General features: G+C 36.6%; 1 protein-coding gene across 1 annotated transcript; it reads right to left on the bottom strand.

Annotated features, from left to right (window-relative positions):
- Positions 1-790: 790 nt before the first annotated feature.
- Positions 791-16,099, bottom strand: LOC126369824 (acid sphingomyelinase-like phosphodiesterase 3b). The gene is made up of 10 exons (XM_050014388.1): positions 16,033-16,099; positions 8,987-9,055; positions 7,864-8,023; positions 7,456-7,652; positions 6,949-7,106; positions 4,970-5,144; positions 4,492-4,604; positions 2,267-2,469; positions 1,831-2,008; positions 791-811 (listed from the first exon to the last, which is right to left on the bottom strand). Exons 1-10 carry the CDS (start codon positions 16,097-16,099, stop codon positions 791-793), a joined length of 1,341 nt encoding a protein of 446 aa, XP_049870345.1.
- Positions 16,100-16,842: the final 743 nt, after the last annotated feature.

The raw sequence follows: 16,842 nt of genomic DNA, 5'->3' as shown, positions 1-16,842 counted from the left end.
TGTCCATAGTATCATTTAATAAACAATTCTAAAATCCCACTTTCATTGCAAATGTTACATTATTGTTAGGTTATTAGGTTTGGTTGAGTTATTGGTTTAACCTCTCATATGCCGAGATACCAGACACAATAGATTTTACATTGTGTCTGGTCGAGATCCGCGTTCTGGCGTTCGAAAGATTAAGCCACCAAAAGTTACACTTAATTTCGGTGACACAATAGAATCAGATAGTAGGTATACCAAACGTCAAAATTCGGCAACGCACTAAAGTCGAAGATGTAGGTATACGACTCGCTAGGCTTAGGTGGAGATGGGCAGGACACTTTGCAAGACGGGAAGACAACAGATGGACTAAGGCTGTTACTGAATGGTGGCCAAGGGATGGTATCGAGGCAGACCACCAGCCCGGTGGTCGGATGATATTGTGAGGTATACAATGGAAAAGAGGAAAGCAATGGATGAGACTTACACAGGACCGGAAAGGATGGCGTGAAAGAGAGGAGGCGTATACCCAGCAATAGGTGGATACAGGCTAAGTAGATAGATAGAAATCGATAATAATTTTATTATTTTCGTTAACATAATATATCTATATCACAATGGGGTAGGCAAAGTTACAGTCAGTTGCAAATAGTAAGTGACAGTCACGGCATACATAATATTATTTTGTTCATATTCTCTACCAACAAATAAAATGTTAAATCGAACATCGGCCTACCGACCGAAAAAAGAAAAAAAAAATCGGAATGAGATAATCTGATAAATTTGTCTATGTGGAGCGCCTCTTCTGTTACACGTAGCTGTGATAGTCCTGTATACATGATGGTAGATTTACAAGGGTAAAAAGATTATCCAAGTGGATAATCTCTTTTTCAAAGCTTGATGGAACTTAGTTTTTGCCAGGTATTGTATCGATATTATTTTGTTCATATTCTCTACCAACAAATAAAATGTTACAACTCCTTCAAGACATCTGGCAAACTCTTTATATTACACCAACACATTAAGGACGTAATTTTTGTATGAAATATGAAGACAGAAGTGAACTTTGAGTTTCTTACTAGGTTTTATTCTTACTTACTTTTTATTTACAGAAAATAAGTAATATTTACAACTGATGATATAGATCTTACCAAAACTACAAATGTAAGTAGATTTTTTTTTAATAGGTTATTATTGGTGTGATCATTAAAATACAGAGAACTGGGAGGTTAAAGTGGTTACATCGAAGCAATTCATCTAAGAAAGCTATATTGCTATTTGATTGCATCGCGCAGTTACTTTTATATGCCCAAATGTCAAATTGCAGTATTGCCTTTTTAGATAAATTGCTTTGAAGCAATTCATCTAAGAAAGCTATATTGCTATTTGATTGCATTGCGCAGTTACTTTTATATGTGCAAATGTCAAATTGCAGTATTGCCTTTTTAGATGAATTGCTTCGATGTGGCCTTTTTAACCCCCCTGTACACTTTACATTACGGCTTCCGACAAACTATTAATCAAATCATAGAACCAGTATCGTCGCCCAGTGAAAACCACATCATTTTGAAAAATCACATTCAGAAATAATTTTTGTTAACAAAACCTCTCAATAGACCCGCTAATTTTGATTCACGTAAAATATGTGGTCTCAACTTTTATCTGGAATGCAATTACTTAATTGAAAGAATTCGACATCGGAATTTGATTTTTGAAAAAGTTACGTGGTTACTACTATAAGGCTACGATAATTATGTAATATAATAATGTACTTATATGTTAAACTGTCCAAAATATTCTAAAATTAAAAAGTAACGGAACATGTAACATGTAAATGATCAGGGTGACAAGCGGAGCGACGAGCGGAGCGTGGTTGCTGGCAGCGGCGAGCGCGCTGGCGGCCGCCTCGACGCACTGCCGGTACGCCGCGTGCTCCAGACACGTGATCGCGCAGAAGTGTTGGTGCGCGCATGCGCCGTCACACGACTCCGTGGTCTCATAGTTAACCTTGTACGCTTGCAAGTACCTAGAAGAATAGCTTAACGTGAGAAAAAAACCATTGGTAAATATTTTGAAACGCGTAGCATAATGAAACGGATACTTTAAAAAATAATATTAATTTTGATGCTACGCTTAGTATACTTTGCACGTAGCAACTGCTACGACGTAGCCAGTGCTACAATCAATACATTGCAGTGTTCAACAGGTCAAATAGTCGACGGCATTTGTTAAATTATCAATCTAATCTAATAGTTGAGTACTGTAAGTTATATTTTATCCATACTTGTTGAATGTGAGTGTCTCGTGCGGCATCCCGAAGCGCAGCTTGTCGGCGAGGCTGTGCAGCGAGTAGGCCGACACGTCGGGGAGGCCGTAGTGCTGCGTCAGGTTGTAAGTCGGCGCCCACTCCACGCCGACCGAACCGCCCGCGCCGACCGCGCGGTTCGCGCTCACTAATTCCATGTAATACTGGGTGTAGTCTAATACCTGTTATCAGGAAGCAAACACTGCCTGTATGGTTCATTAAAATAACACTACCACACATTCTATTGTGTGTTTTAACTTGGTGCTTTCTGTCATAACGGTGTTTTTGCTTAGTACTGTTCATTTGTAATTTTGCCCAAATATGTCACGGTAGTAAATACTCATATAGGAATGCCTTCTAAAAAATACTGTAATATAATGTACTTAACAAGGATCTCCATTAGCAGAAAGTTGTCATTTAATTATACTTATGGTATAACCTACACCTAAAAATAATACTAAGCTATGTACTATTTTAGTGCTTATTAATAATAATTCCATTAGGATTTGCGTGTGTCAGTTTATGTATCTACTTATAAGTCAATTACAACGAATAAAAATAACAAACATTGGCCCCGATTCCTGCAGACATCTCTTAATTTTACTTTAAGTTATACCTGTCATTTTCTTATCCGCCGAAAAGGAAAGGGACGGATGATTGACAGCTCTTAATTTTAGGAAGAATGAGTAAATAAATGAATAACCCGGGCGAATTTTTAGACGGTTGTTTTAGATTTGTGCTTAAAATTGACGTGTGTTCCATAAATTTTATGCTTGTCGATTACCCGTCCCTTTCCTTTTCGGCGGATAAGAAAATGACAGTTATAATCTAAAATAAAATTAGATGGTATTTACAGGAATTAGCACCAATATTGCGCTTAGTACATTTGATTTGATTTGATTTGAATAACCTACTCAAAAAATGGAAGAATTAATATTATTTATGTTAAAATATTTTACCAATGCTCTTCAAATACATACATCGACAAAAAAGGTCAAATAAAAAATGTGGGTCATTGGTAGGAACAAGTTACCCTAAAACAACAATATAAGAAATGACGACGATGAAGGATTCCGTTTTTATTTTTGTGGGAAAAAATCGGGTCGGCATAACTTGTGATAAGTAAAGAATCAAAGCATCGGCGTTTTTATTAATAAAATTCTTAGATTTGGGTAGTTTCCTAGGTCAAAAATAAAATATAAAATTAAAGGCAGATCTAAAGGTGACAAAAAACGCTTTCTTTTTTCTACTTAAGTCATAATAAAGAAAAATGTAATAATAAGTGCGACAAGCGACATTTCGTCACGTTTTTCTACAATGTCACAGGTTCCATAATTCCATAGTAATTTCGTGTATTACGTTAAGTAAAAGTACTGATTTGACTAAGTAGTTGAAAACTACTCTATTTCCCAGCAGGTATAGACAAGTGTTTTTGTTTACGACTCTTTAAGGAATATATTTTTTATTTAGAAGTCCTTGATAATTGCAAAATGGATTGTTAGCACTATACTGTTTGTTTGATGTCAAAAAAGAATAGACATACTGTAACTTCGTCGTATCCTTTGTTCGGTAAAGATGAGAGATTCCTTCATTTTAAATCTCAGGAGCGTTTGTGGAGGTAAAGCGCTCTGAAGCGACTTACAAAAACAAAACACACAAATTGACACAAACACACACTTCCGAATTGACTAGACTTACAAATTGACTAGATTTTTTGGGCAATAGTAAGTGAAGCTACAAATATTTACTCGCCTACAAGACCCAACTTCTGATTTCTACTTTACAACTTTACAATGGGAACATCTTCCCTTCAACAGTTTTAAATATACGCAACTTAAGTTGGTAACTTAATTAAGATAAACATACCTTTTATATTATCTGGTAGACTTTATTAATCACATGAAAACTATCAATCGACTATCAATACCCAAAAATGGAAAATGAAAAAATATGGAAATGGAATGGAAGTTGAAAATTCCACTTCATGATAAACTCAGAATCATGAGTCCCTTTCCGGATTCGGTACGGTGTCTAACACTAACACGCTATGTAAGTACATAGCGTGCGCTTGTAGCGTACTTACAAGTGTAAGTACCTAACAATTTTTTTTATTCTAATAAATAAATAACCTTACAAAAAAAGCTTACTAGAGAAATAAACAATTAACGTGTACCTTGAAGAAATCATTCACCATGGAATCTTACCTTTCCAGTATTAATGTCAAACTTGAACAGCCTCAAGCCTGGGTTGGATGAACCATATGGGCTTCGATGAGGACTGACTGAAGGAGCTAATAACGCCCAGGATACTGGCAGATCTATATAAAAAAAAAAATATGTTCATCAATCATACAAAACCTAAAATAAATTCAATAAAGTAGAATATAATTATCAACAGCATATCGTAAAAATTAAAATATATGGGTGGTTACGCCACCGAAATTATGGTGTACTTCCGGTGCCGGTGGCGTAAATTATTGTTTGTACGGTTTAATGACAAATTGCGCATAAAGCACATCAGAATTCTTCGAAATCCTTTGCGCTGGCTATCAGAATTAACTGTTTTTATGAAATCATGCGGAATGATACACACATATATGCCACCGAAATTATCTGTACTTTCGGTGACATAGATTCACTCAAATATATTTTTTATTATTTTTAATGCTTTTTATTTATGTACCATTATCATAGAAAATACGGAAGGTATCTGCGTGCAGATGGCCGAAGAACTGTCCGGCGATAATGCGTGCATGTTTGCGCACTGTGCGCAGATATTGCGCGTTCGCGTCCGCTGAGTACCACACCTGCGCCGTGCGCGGTGCGAACCCTGGCGCTGCGTGACCTACTATGTACACCTGAGAACAGAAAGGACCATTTGTATGAGCTATAAATGATTGTTCAATGAAAATTTGGTCTGACAGTAACCTTAGCTAAAGTTCTTACTTTATGAATTAAACATCGTGTCCCTAAAGGAATTGAATACTCTATTCAACCCGTGCGAAATAACTAGGCAAGATACTCGTTGGCGTAGTGCGTAGTGTCTAAGCACCTCACTAGAGGGGTCGCGGGGGGGCCGCGCATCGCCGTTCATTCGTCGCTCGCCGCTCTCGTCTTGTTGGCAACACTGACAAAAAAAACTACTCTCTGCGCCTGGCTCGCGCTCGCTTGCGATTTATAATCTTATATTTAAAAATTGAAAATTTTGGAACTAATAGACATCGATATAGTTATATTCCGCTAGTTTTATTTTACTATCAAGGATCCAAAGCACGTAGTTGTAATCTTCTTAGCAATAACATACTATAAGTACGTACCGGTAGCCATACAAGTACTTACGGGTGTCAGTGACACCGTAACGAATACTGAGGGAGAAGATTCAGACCATGAGTTGATATCATGTGGAATATCCTGTTGGAAATTCATGAAAAATACTTTCAGTTCCATACTTTTGCGGCGGAAAATTCCACTTGATATCAACTCAGAATCATGGTCTGAATCATCCTTCAAAGTTTTCGTTACGATGTCACTTACACCCTGTATATAACCGCTAAGTAGCTTGTAACTAGGTACGCACTACGGCACTATGTGTATGCACACTCAACATGACTATTCATAACAACATCATTGTGTGTTATCTAGTTATATACGTAGAATCTAAATAGAAACAAAACAATCAAACTGCAGCATATATTATCGCCAATTTTTTTCAGCAAAAACATCTTTGTGGGGTGATTTGAATAATCGCCCTTGAAGAGATTAAGTGGTTCATGCATGAATTTGCTTTGAAAAACTTTTTTCTTTAGAGTAAGATCAAAGAAAGAAAGCAAAAATGTTTTACTTCTTAAAATCAAATATACTTACTCCAAAAAATCGATTAGGCAAACCCTATCAACCAACTTCTCGGACGCTGATTGTCTAAGTATTACTTGCTTTGCTATTCTCGGGCTATTAGATTAACGAGTTTCTAATCTGTAATTTATTAAGGCAGCGGCGGACTTCCGTGCGTTGTTCCGTTAGCAGACTTACCAGCGTCAAATACACGAACAGACAATATGCCCGGGCTATTACTGCTGTAATTCAATTGTTTCTGATAGTTTTCCAGATTTGGATCGAAATTGATTTAGATTTAATAGAAGTGCTATTAAATAGAAGAACTAGTTCAGTACAATAGTGATTATATTCTAATAGAGATAACATTTTGCAATAGCTTCACTGCGCGGTAAGAATTAGATCTATTTAAGTACGAAGGCCAATATTGTGACGCACAGTGATGTATCAGTCGCGATTAGGTCGATCGATTCTTTTCTATCTCACAGTATCTATTGAACCATCACTAGTACATTTAGAACCCGTCGCCATAAGCCATTAACGTACAATATGTTACTAAAGTTAATCTCATTGCTAGAAGCACATAAGATTCGTCAAAATTGTTGTAACTACATTATTCTAAATTGGATTTGTCAGGGGTGAAAACAATCTTTGGTATAATAATGTCATACGTATAATTCGACTAAGAAATCAAAGAAGATAATCAAAAATAGAAGTAGTCCCTTTTTTAATAATAAGAAATAGTTATCCATGCTGCTTATCAGCTCGTCCGTATGTCTTTTTATTCTTAATGTCGGTTCGTCCTTGAATTTTCGATTATGTTTTTTTTACCATTTCCTTATTGGCGGCAGCTTTGTCAAGCACCTCGTCGAGCCACTCCCACTGCGTGTGCGCAGGCGCGCTACTTGACTCCCGCGCACCAAACAGGTTCGTGTTCAGCACCACTATCCTCAACTTGCTCTGAGTTTGCTCTATTGTGTAGTAGCCACCTACGGAAATTCGTAAAATACTTACCTAATGCCAAAAGTTCAATTTGACAAATCACACAAAAAATACTGTTCTGAACAGAATCAGATGACTCTGGGTCAAGTTTCACTACTAACAGAAGATAAAAAAGTTTCAGAGCAACTTTATTATTTGATTATCTATTTACTTAATTGCTTGTTTTCCGAATTATCTCGTGCAATCAGTCTAGAAGTGATTTTTTTATAGGTCTTTTCAAATATTGGTCAAACTCAAATGAACAATTTTGTCAGTGTGGAAAGACCGGGGGAAGTCCGACCACTCCGGTTTGTCATATTTTTATTAATGAATTGCTAAAGAAACCAAATACTTTACCATTTTCAAACGTATGTAGCGCTTCTAAAGGCAACCACTTCATCCATAGGCTTGTAAGCCTCTGTGACGGCGCAGGGTCCGTGTCTCCTAGCACTGGGAACACGAAGTGCGAGCTAAACGTGCCTCGGAGCAGCTCCGTTATGTTTCTGATTGCCTGGTACTTCTCATTCTCATTGTATTGGCTGGAGACGATGTCACTAGAATACGGTCAGATTTCTTGTAATGTTATTCTACTTCACCTCATCAGAATATCACAGAAGGGAAGGTGGAAGGTAAGAGAAGATTGGATAGGCAAGAGCAAGTAGAGTTTACATGCAACAAATTATAGATAAGGTAAACGTGTCTTAAAAGACTTAAGACGAAGTCAATGAATTGACACTGTAATTCTTTTATAAAATGATCGCTTACCCTGTCCAGAGCACGAACTCAACGTTGTCTGTGTGTCGCGTACGCATGTACCTTGCGGCAGATTCCACGAGAGCGAGCGGCGAGTCGCATGAGTAGTCCCCGAGGCGACCCAGCGCGCGGTGGTGACCAGAGCTGCCACGCTCGTCTACTCGACGACATTCTGTTATAAGATTCTTGACATCAACTGTGCTATTCTCTAATGTGTAGGCCGAAAATGGTATAGATGAGGTGATCTTCTTCTATCGTGTGGGTTGTGAGGTGGAGTACCTCATCAACCGTAACCAAAAGTACAAGCTCGTCAACACGATACGTATGCACTTGCGCCTTTTGGCATTTGGCCATATTGCGGACTACGATAATAAACGTCAGTTGAATAGTTTGATATTTACCAGGTTTTGTTGACTAGTTCACCTCAATGTGCCTTCTGGACCACTCTCACACACAGACAGAGCGGCTAAAGTTGCTTTTAGAGAATAATGCAGCTGCATAATGCGGAAAAATGAATTATTTTTGCAACGGTAAAAGAGGAAAACATTTTTTCGTTTCTCTCAGACATTAAAACTACTGAGAACTAAAAATATTTATTTTCCTAAACATTCTTCTAGCGTTTGCCTCTTAAAAAAACCATATTTTACTAGTACCACTTTACCGAGGAGACTAGACACCGATTTGGGTTTCACACGAAACAAATCTCCGTATCATTTGTCTACATCCGCGCTGTCAGTCTGGCTACAAACATTCCGGATAGTCGCTCTAGGACCATTATTTAGCAATGCATGAACAAATCTTGCTACCTACTGAAGCAGATTCCTTTAAAATTGGTACTCTTTATCAGAATTTTCTAGCTTGTTAAAATCACTAAATAATGTGGATTGAATATTAAAAGAACTTAGGGCATTCAAATCCTAAAGAAGCTTAACTATAACAATGATGACACGAGTTAATTTACACTACCGGAATGCACGTGATTTCGGTGGCGTTTTTTTTTTCAATGATATCTCAGGTGAATTTGCGCCACCGAAGAAAGTAGAAGATGGTGATGTACAAAAAGATGAAACAGTGTCATCTGACATTGTAAATCATAAGTTGACTAGAGTATTTGTTGAACAGTTTTTGTACCTACGTCTTCTAGTGTCGCCTTGTGATGTGTACTGAGGGTCGTAGTGGAAGTCCGTGATGTGCCAGAAATAACCTGAAACAAGGAAAAGTAGGAATTACAAGCCGTCTCTTGCTTTTGTAGTAGGTTTTGAAAAAGCTGATGCATTACAAAAAGTTACTTTAAAAGGGATAAAACCAAGACATTGATAAGGAATGACAGCGCTTTTTATTAGATGAGTCAAAATATTTTATCTTTCGTTAACGCTATGCTAAGGCTCTCTCTCTCTCTCTCTCTCTCTCTCTTATTTAAGAGCTGCGCTCTTGTCAGTGGAGTAATCGCCATTCCTCTCTTCATCCTGCCAAATCCTTCACCTCCTGATACGACACGACCTGCACCTTCTCTTTTATTTTTTTCATAAATGTTTTCCTAGGTCTACCTCTTCCTCTCTTCCCTTGAATTTTTCCTTCTATGATGTTATGCTATGGCTATCGGAAAAGAATAATTTATATAGACGTTTACATTTTACGGGTTAGCTTGCGTTATTAGGTAAATTTATAGGTAAATGCAATGAAAAATATAAAAAAATAAAATTGGATTACTCAATATTCACGTCCTGAATGATTATACTTGAGCCAGTTAAAACAAAATTAGTTAAAAGGCATAAAAAATAATAATATTATAAAAGGACATATTTCTCGCATAGCAACTAATTGTTCGAAATTATCAACTTTAGAGTCAGTCCATGCAAAATCCGTAATAAATTAATGATCCCGATCTTAGAGACGAAGAGGCCTGTCCAAACATTATTACACACATAATAATTATTGTGTTAATACCTAGCTATAGCATTGATGACACAAGCGAATTTACCCTACTGAAATACACGTGATTTCGGTGGCGAATTTTTTACATTTATTTCTAAGGTGAATTCACACCACGGAAATACACGCCATTTTGGTGGCGTAAATTTCTTTAAGCTGGTTGCGCAACCAACAAGCCACTAGGTCAACGATTAGGTTATAATTACTTCGTAACCCAGTGTCAACTACATACATTCCATCGGTGGCGCGACTGTGGTTGCACCGCCATAGTGTTGTAGTGAGGTATGGAGGTGTGAGGGTGTAGAAGTGTCGTAGTGTATGTGTGTGTGGTGGCCCTTAGGTATTTTTTCTCTAACAGTCCCTGCGTGTCACGTACCACGTAATACCTAATCCCTCTTGTTTTATAATCTTGTAAAGTTTGCAAAGGCTTATTTGGATGTGTAGGAGCGTGAGAAAAGTTAACAGTCTCGAGTCGCCTAAAGAAATAAATTAGACAAGAGATTTGTTCGCCGGATTAAATTGTCCTCATTTATTACGGGACCCTTACCCGTATAAGTTATATTATAAAGCCCTGTTTAACATTTATTACGGCTCGCAAAGACAATGCTTTCAATTATTTCGGCAAATATTAAATTATGTACTTCTTCCGTATAAACAATTCTCTACATACACTGGAATGCTACATTGTCTATTGTCTTTATTTTATTTATGGCATGAGAGAACTAGAAAATTTAGAACATAGCATAATGCTGCTTATTCATAACATATAACAAATACACAGGCATAGAATAAAGGATAATACTATCTATTGCTCTAATGTAGGCGGCAGCACTGTTGAGTGTTTCTACATTTTGACAATTATCCATACTGTATAGCTAAACTTCGTTATAAATTGCTATAGAATGTTGAGCAACGTGGAATCCCGTCTGAAGGAGGAGTAACGAAAAAGAAAAGCAGGCAGTTGGAAAAAGGCAGCTTTGATTGAAAATAATATATGTTTTCTTCTTTCAGATCTTTAGGGAATAAGTAAATGTAACACTTTGATTTCGCAGTTAAATGCTGCGCAATGTGTTATAGTGTAAAAATATAACCAAAACAATATATGTTTGTTTTCTCAAATAGTATGGGGAACTGTGCTGCCGCCTACATTTGAGCTTCTAGTTTTTATCTTCATTGTGTTTGATTACTTGTGACTCTGTCTGCATTAGGAATAACGAGCGTGAGTTAATCTAATATAATATTATTATAATATATTATACAGGATGTTAGTGATATCTCAGAATCATGGTCTGAATCATCCCCCTCAGTATTTTTTACGATGTCACTAACACCCTATCTATTTGTATGTGTTTGTACAGGGTGTAAGTGACATCGTAAAAATACTGAGGGAGATGATTTAGCTCATTATTCCGTGTTAATATCAAGTGGAATTTTCAATCGCAAAAGTATAATTGAGAATACTTAATTAAAATAAAAACACAAAAAATACATGAATTTTGCGACGGAAAATTCCATTTGATATTAGCTCAGAAACATTTTCGTTACGATGTCACTAACACCCTATCTATTTGTATGTGTTTGTACAGGGTGTAAGTGACATCGTAAAAATACTGAGGGGGATGATTCAGCTCATTATTCTGAGTTAATATCAAGTGGAATTTTCAATCGCAAAAGTATAATTGAGATAATTAAAATAAAAACACAAAAAATACATGAATTTTGCGACGGAAAATTCCATTTGATATTAGCTCAGAAACATTTTCGTTACGATGTGACTAACACCCTATAAAGTAGATAAATCTAATGTAAAAAAACTACCTAAATCTAAACAGAATTAGTTCCAAATTCTGAAGCAAGCTTTGGATGACCTAATCTCGTTCAAACTGATTAATTCCATTCTGTTCGATATTCCAACTGAAAGCGGAACTTAAATAGAATTCAACCGAGAAATTCAGCTTCTAAACGGATTTAAAAAATGCTTGTGTGCATATATCATCAGCGTGACCTCCATGGTCCAGAGGTTGAGCGTTGGGCTTACAATCCGGAGACCCAGAATTTTGGAGGGAGAAAAATCATTTTGTGAATTTGTCCCTGGTTTGGTTAGGAAATTGCCTCATGACCATCAATTTAAGAGCCACGCTCTTTTCGGTGCAGCATTTTCCATGCTACTTTTTTAGGTAAAAATAGGGCAGCGGTTTCCTTCTTGCCTTCCGCCCCGCAGTAGTCTGTCTGACGCAAGTAAGATGGCGCCCAGAGTAGTCTATTACAAACCCGTACTAGGACTCCTGTCCTCCGCCTCTGAATAGTACTGACAGTTACTGCTGCCCTCTGAAATCACCTGAAATCCCCACCACCAGGAAACTACCATCCAAAAAGTATAGTGTAAGATCCGTGCTTGCGAACACGTTGGTCCCGGCTATTTCTTATTTAAGTATGTGGTCGTTACATGAGCCACCTCAGGGGCCTTTGGTGTCTTGATAATAACTCTGATACCAAGAATTGATGAGGTTGGTTATTTAACTCACCCACACGAGAGAAACCAGTGTGGTCTTGATTTTTTTAGAAAGGTTCGTAAATTTATAACATTTATTCGTAAATAGACCCAGATTAGGAATCGAACTGGGCTCCTCTGGTTTAGTGTTAAGAAAAGTATCTATTACACCTTACTTTTTGCTTCGCAAAAATGTAGGTAAGTGCCCCGGGGGATTTATAGCTCAATATAACTATGTACTATAAAGCTCATATAAGATAATTGCTTGCTTAATTGTGTATATGAGATATTGTAGCTTCATGTGAGTTTGTTGTTTATTCCCTGTGGTCGTAAAATAGGGCAGTACTGTTGTTTCAGGAGTGGTATTAAGCTGAGGTCATCAATCAAGCTTCACCCTTCAACAGAGGGAAATGTGTGATAAGAGAGTTAAATTATCTACCACGAAACAGAGCTAGCTATGTATCGTATAAGTACAGGATAATATTTTTTAACAAAATACATGTTAGACATGATGAATTGAAGACGGCCTCTGTAGTTCAGTGGTTTGAGCGTTGGGCTCACGATACGGAGGTTCTGTGTTCAAATCCCGGTGCGGATATATCACAAAAATCACTAATTTCATTAGGACATTACTGACTGATCAACTGATCGTCCGAAATTAAAATGATCCGTGCTTCGGAAAGCACGTTAAGCGGTTGTGTGTTGGTCCCGGTTACTATTTAGTGATGTAAGTTAGTAGTCGTTGCATAAATAATAATACAACAGGCCTTTTTACATTACGCGATGGATCGGGTACGAGGCATCGGAATCTGGCGATGTAAGTATAATATTGGACGTGAATGAAACCACAATTTCGTCATACATTTAATATATCTACTCGACGCATCATCATAAAAGTAATACCAGTTTCAGATTTTCAGTTTTGTATGGAATTATAATCACTATCACAGAAAGAGCAACACGAGGAGGTCCGTGTTGCTCTATGCTGTCACAAAACCAGATAAGATCGATTTTTATTTTGTTTATTTACAAAAAAAATTTCATCCAGTGTGCGTTGTTTGACATACAAGACGATTTATTTTAAATAAATAAAAAAATCTTAAATAGACCTAATCAATTCTGTACTACTGATTTATAACTCTATACAAGTAACTGAAAATTCTAAATCCTGGTACGTATGCTTTCAGCTTTAGGGATCACAGACGCATAGGTATGAAGGTCTACGATACGTTCGTATGTATGAAGTTAACCAGACCACCAAATCAGTTACGGATTCCACATTCTCCCATGTCCGTGGAATGTCCAATATGGCTCCCTAATGCCATTACAACTGGATAACTATGTCAATCTGCCTTCTATCTCCGCATTTTATGGCCATTTATGGCGATATCAATTTATAGCCCGACCAAATTTCCTATTCAATTGAAGTCGAGCTTATGGGCTTGCGAGTAAAACGTACCTAAGTCACGTCCACATATATACGGAATGGTAAATAGAATCTGAAACGTGGACTATGACACAGAGAGACAGAGAGAGATTGGAAGCGTTTGAGATGTGGTGTTGGCGAAGGATGGAGGGTATAAGCTGGACTGAAATGGTGTCAAATGAAGAAGTGCTGGAAAGAGTTGGAGAAAAGAGAACCATATTGAAGACTATAGAGAACCGGAGAGGAAATATGATTGGCCACCTGATACGACACGATTCATTTATAACAAACATTATAGAAGGAAAAATTGAAGGGAAGAGAGGAAGGAAAGACCTAGGATAACATTTATGAAACAAATAAAAGAGAAGGTGCAGGTCGTGTCGTATCGGGAGGTGAAGGTTTTGGCGGGAAGAAGAGAAGAATGGCGATTACTCCACCGACAAGAGCGCAGCTCTTAAATAGAGCGATAGAGAGAGAGAGAAATATAATAAAAATTGTTTATTATATAAAAAAAACACCACACACAATACATAACATACAACAAAAACTCACGACTATATCGCGTTGTGGTATTCAGAGGTATATCCGTCTCAAGATGAACTGAGTACTCTAACCTTACCAAGCTTTCTGTCAGACCAACGTGATAGGTGGTAAGCCATAACAGCCGTGTATTAATCGCGTCAACTGTGTTAGTGAAAACTGCACTGAAGATTAATTAATAACTCATTAGTGCAAGTCCGGGGTTCGGACGGCACTTCCGATCAGCGCACACACAAGAACAAGGCAATTTCAAAATTCTTCAAGATCTTTAAAAAAAATCACGAAACGATGGTAAAAATGAAACAAAAAGATGTGCGTCGAGATGATGATAAGGTGCTAGTAAAGGTCTTAATTCATTATTATTATTATTATTCTTTTTTGGAATAAATAAAAAAGGGCTTCACTCAGCACAAGTCGTGAACCATTAACAACAAGTTTATCCATGATAATTACGTTTAATAAATGATTCTGATTTATGATTAACCACGACGCTAGTTTCTGTGGAACCTGGTGATACAAACATCGTGTTCCATATATACGTAGTTAGTAGTATACATAGGTTATTATAATACCAAATACAGAGGGTATAGTCGGCAGCCACTTAGCGACAGTTATCAGCCCATCGCCCCAATAAATCATTATTTAGATAAGTATGTTACAAATATAGTTAAAAATGGGCCGTCATTCCTGCAGACGCGAAAAAACAAATATTTTTTATGTGAAAATGGCAGGTGTAACTTAATAAAAATGTTATTGTTTGTTAAGGATCTCTCAATGCGTCTTATCGGGGCTTCGGGGGATGCTAGGGCTGGTAGTTATTTCTGTCAGAGAATTAGTCTGGCGATTCAGAGGGGTAATGCTGCCAGCCTGTTGGGCACCTTGCCTCGATGTGACGCACTGGAGGAGGTGTTTTATTTATGTGTTTGTTTTGTTTTTAATTGTTTGAATAAATTGGTTAAAAATTTGATAAAAATTAGATGGTGTGAACTGAAATTAGCACCATTTTTCTGTAAGCTAGTATTTATTTTTTATCCTAAGCCCGTGCTATTTCTTGCTATTAGTTCCATACAAAATAAAGACTTTTAATTTTGAGACAAGCAGCTAAAACACAGCTAAGATTTTTGATCAGACGAATATCCTGTTCGCCTGCTTCTGAACACTGGACTGTTCTCTTCATCTAGTGTACAAAGAAAGATACACAAAACAAAAAGTAAAACAACTTCTTTACTAGCAATTCATACTTCTTTTGATTTTCGTTCGAGAAAACACGAGGTTAATTAAATTTGAATTTGGAACATTAAAATGAATAAGTAATGAAAAACCTTAACCCATTACACGATTTTATTTTTAAAAATAGAAACTTGATTAAGGTGTTTCGTTCTTTATACTTATGAGAGTTGTATTATAAATAGGAGAGTAACTCTATCTGTCTGTTATGTTTTCACGCTAAAACAGGTGAACCGAATAACTCAGATGAAATTTAGTACGAAAACAGTGTGACACCTACAAAAGAACCGTAGAAAAGAACGTAGGTTAGTTTTTTATTCAACTCTTATGGGGATGGAAAAAATCTGCACGGGATAACCGAAGCGCACGCGGACGAAGTTGCGGGCTGAAACTAAATGTTCATTGCGATTAAGTAATTAAAATATTTGAAATAAAAATTGTTGATTAATTTATAAATAATTAATTCATAAATTATTAATGATTTCATAATTAATTAATTTATTGAAAACATTGATTTGCTTAAAAGATAATAGTTATAAAATAATCACTAGACATAATAACTTACCTATTTTCGCGTGTGTACATGTGAACAGAATGACACTTAGTGTCAGGGTAAGTTTGGCGGTCACCATTATTTTTTGCCTCCTCCACGTTCAACTCACTCGCATTTTCATCTGATCATTTCACAAACTTATTGGCATCTGAAAAGAAAGAAAAAACATTAAGAGGAAGAAAATTTCTCGGTATACTAGACAGAAATTCCTGTTTTGCTTCTACGTATATTGTTTACCTAACTTATATTACTTGCGGTTTGAGTAATCTTTTCTTTGTTGTTGAAAGTAAAAAGTATGAATTTAATGAATATTTCGATAATTAATTAAAGGAAACTACAGTTCATACGTAGAAGCACCTACCTTCCTTACTCAACCCCACCCTACCCTAGTATTCCCTGCACATAACTTGACCTACTTATGTGCAGTAGTATACATCTAATACAACGAAATTATGGTATTTATGTATTCATTGGAATTCTCTCTTCGTGTCTTAAAAGTCTTCTATTTCAATGTTTATATATTATATAAGGTGTTAGTAACATCGTAACAACAACTTTGAAAGATGATTCAAACCATGATTCCGAGTTGATATAAAGTGGAATTTTCCGTCGTAAAAATATAGAATTAAAAATTATTTAAAAGAACACAAATTTTGCGACGGAGAAATTCACTTGATATTAACTCAGAATCATAGTCTAAATCACCCCCGGTATTCGTTACGATGTCTCTAACCCCCTATATATTTTTTAAGTGATAACACTTTTACAAGGCAGAGAAAATCTCCATTTTGGGTTAAATTACGTGTCTTTTTTGAAGTCACT

This window comes from Pectinophora gossypiella, chromosome 9 (assembly GCF_024362695.1).
Source record: "Pectinophora gossypiella chromosome 9, ilPecGoss1.1, whole genome shotgun sequence".
Taxonomy (NCBI): domain Eukaryota; kingdom Metazoa; phylum Arthropoda; class Insecta; order Lepidoptera; family Gelechiidae; genus Pectinophora; species Pectinophora gossypiella.
This window is presented reverse-complemented; position numbering and strand designations above follow the sequence as displayed.

Coding starts and splice junctions, on each gene's coding strand:
- LOC126369824 (XM_050014388.1), bottom strand. CDS start 16,099: ATGGTGACCGCCAAACTTACCCTGACACTAAGTGTCATTCTGTTCACA. Junction 9,056..16,032: donor ATGTACACACGCGAAAATAG/GTAAGTTATTAT, acceptor TCCTTGTTTCAG/GTTATTTCTGGCACATCACG. Junction 5,145..6,948: donor CTGCCGCCAATAAGGAAATG/GTAAAAAAAACA, acceptor TTCTGTTCTCAG/GTGTACATAGTAGGTCACGC.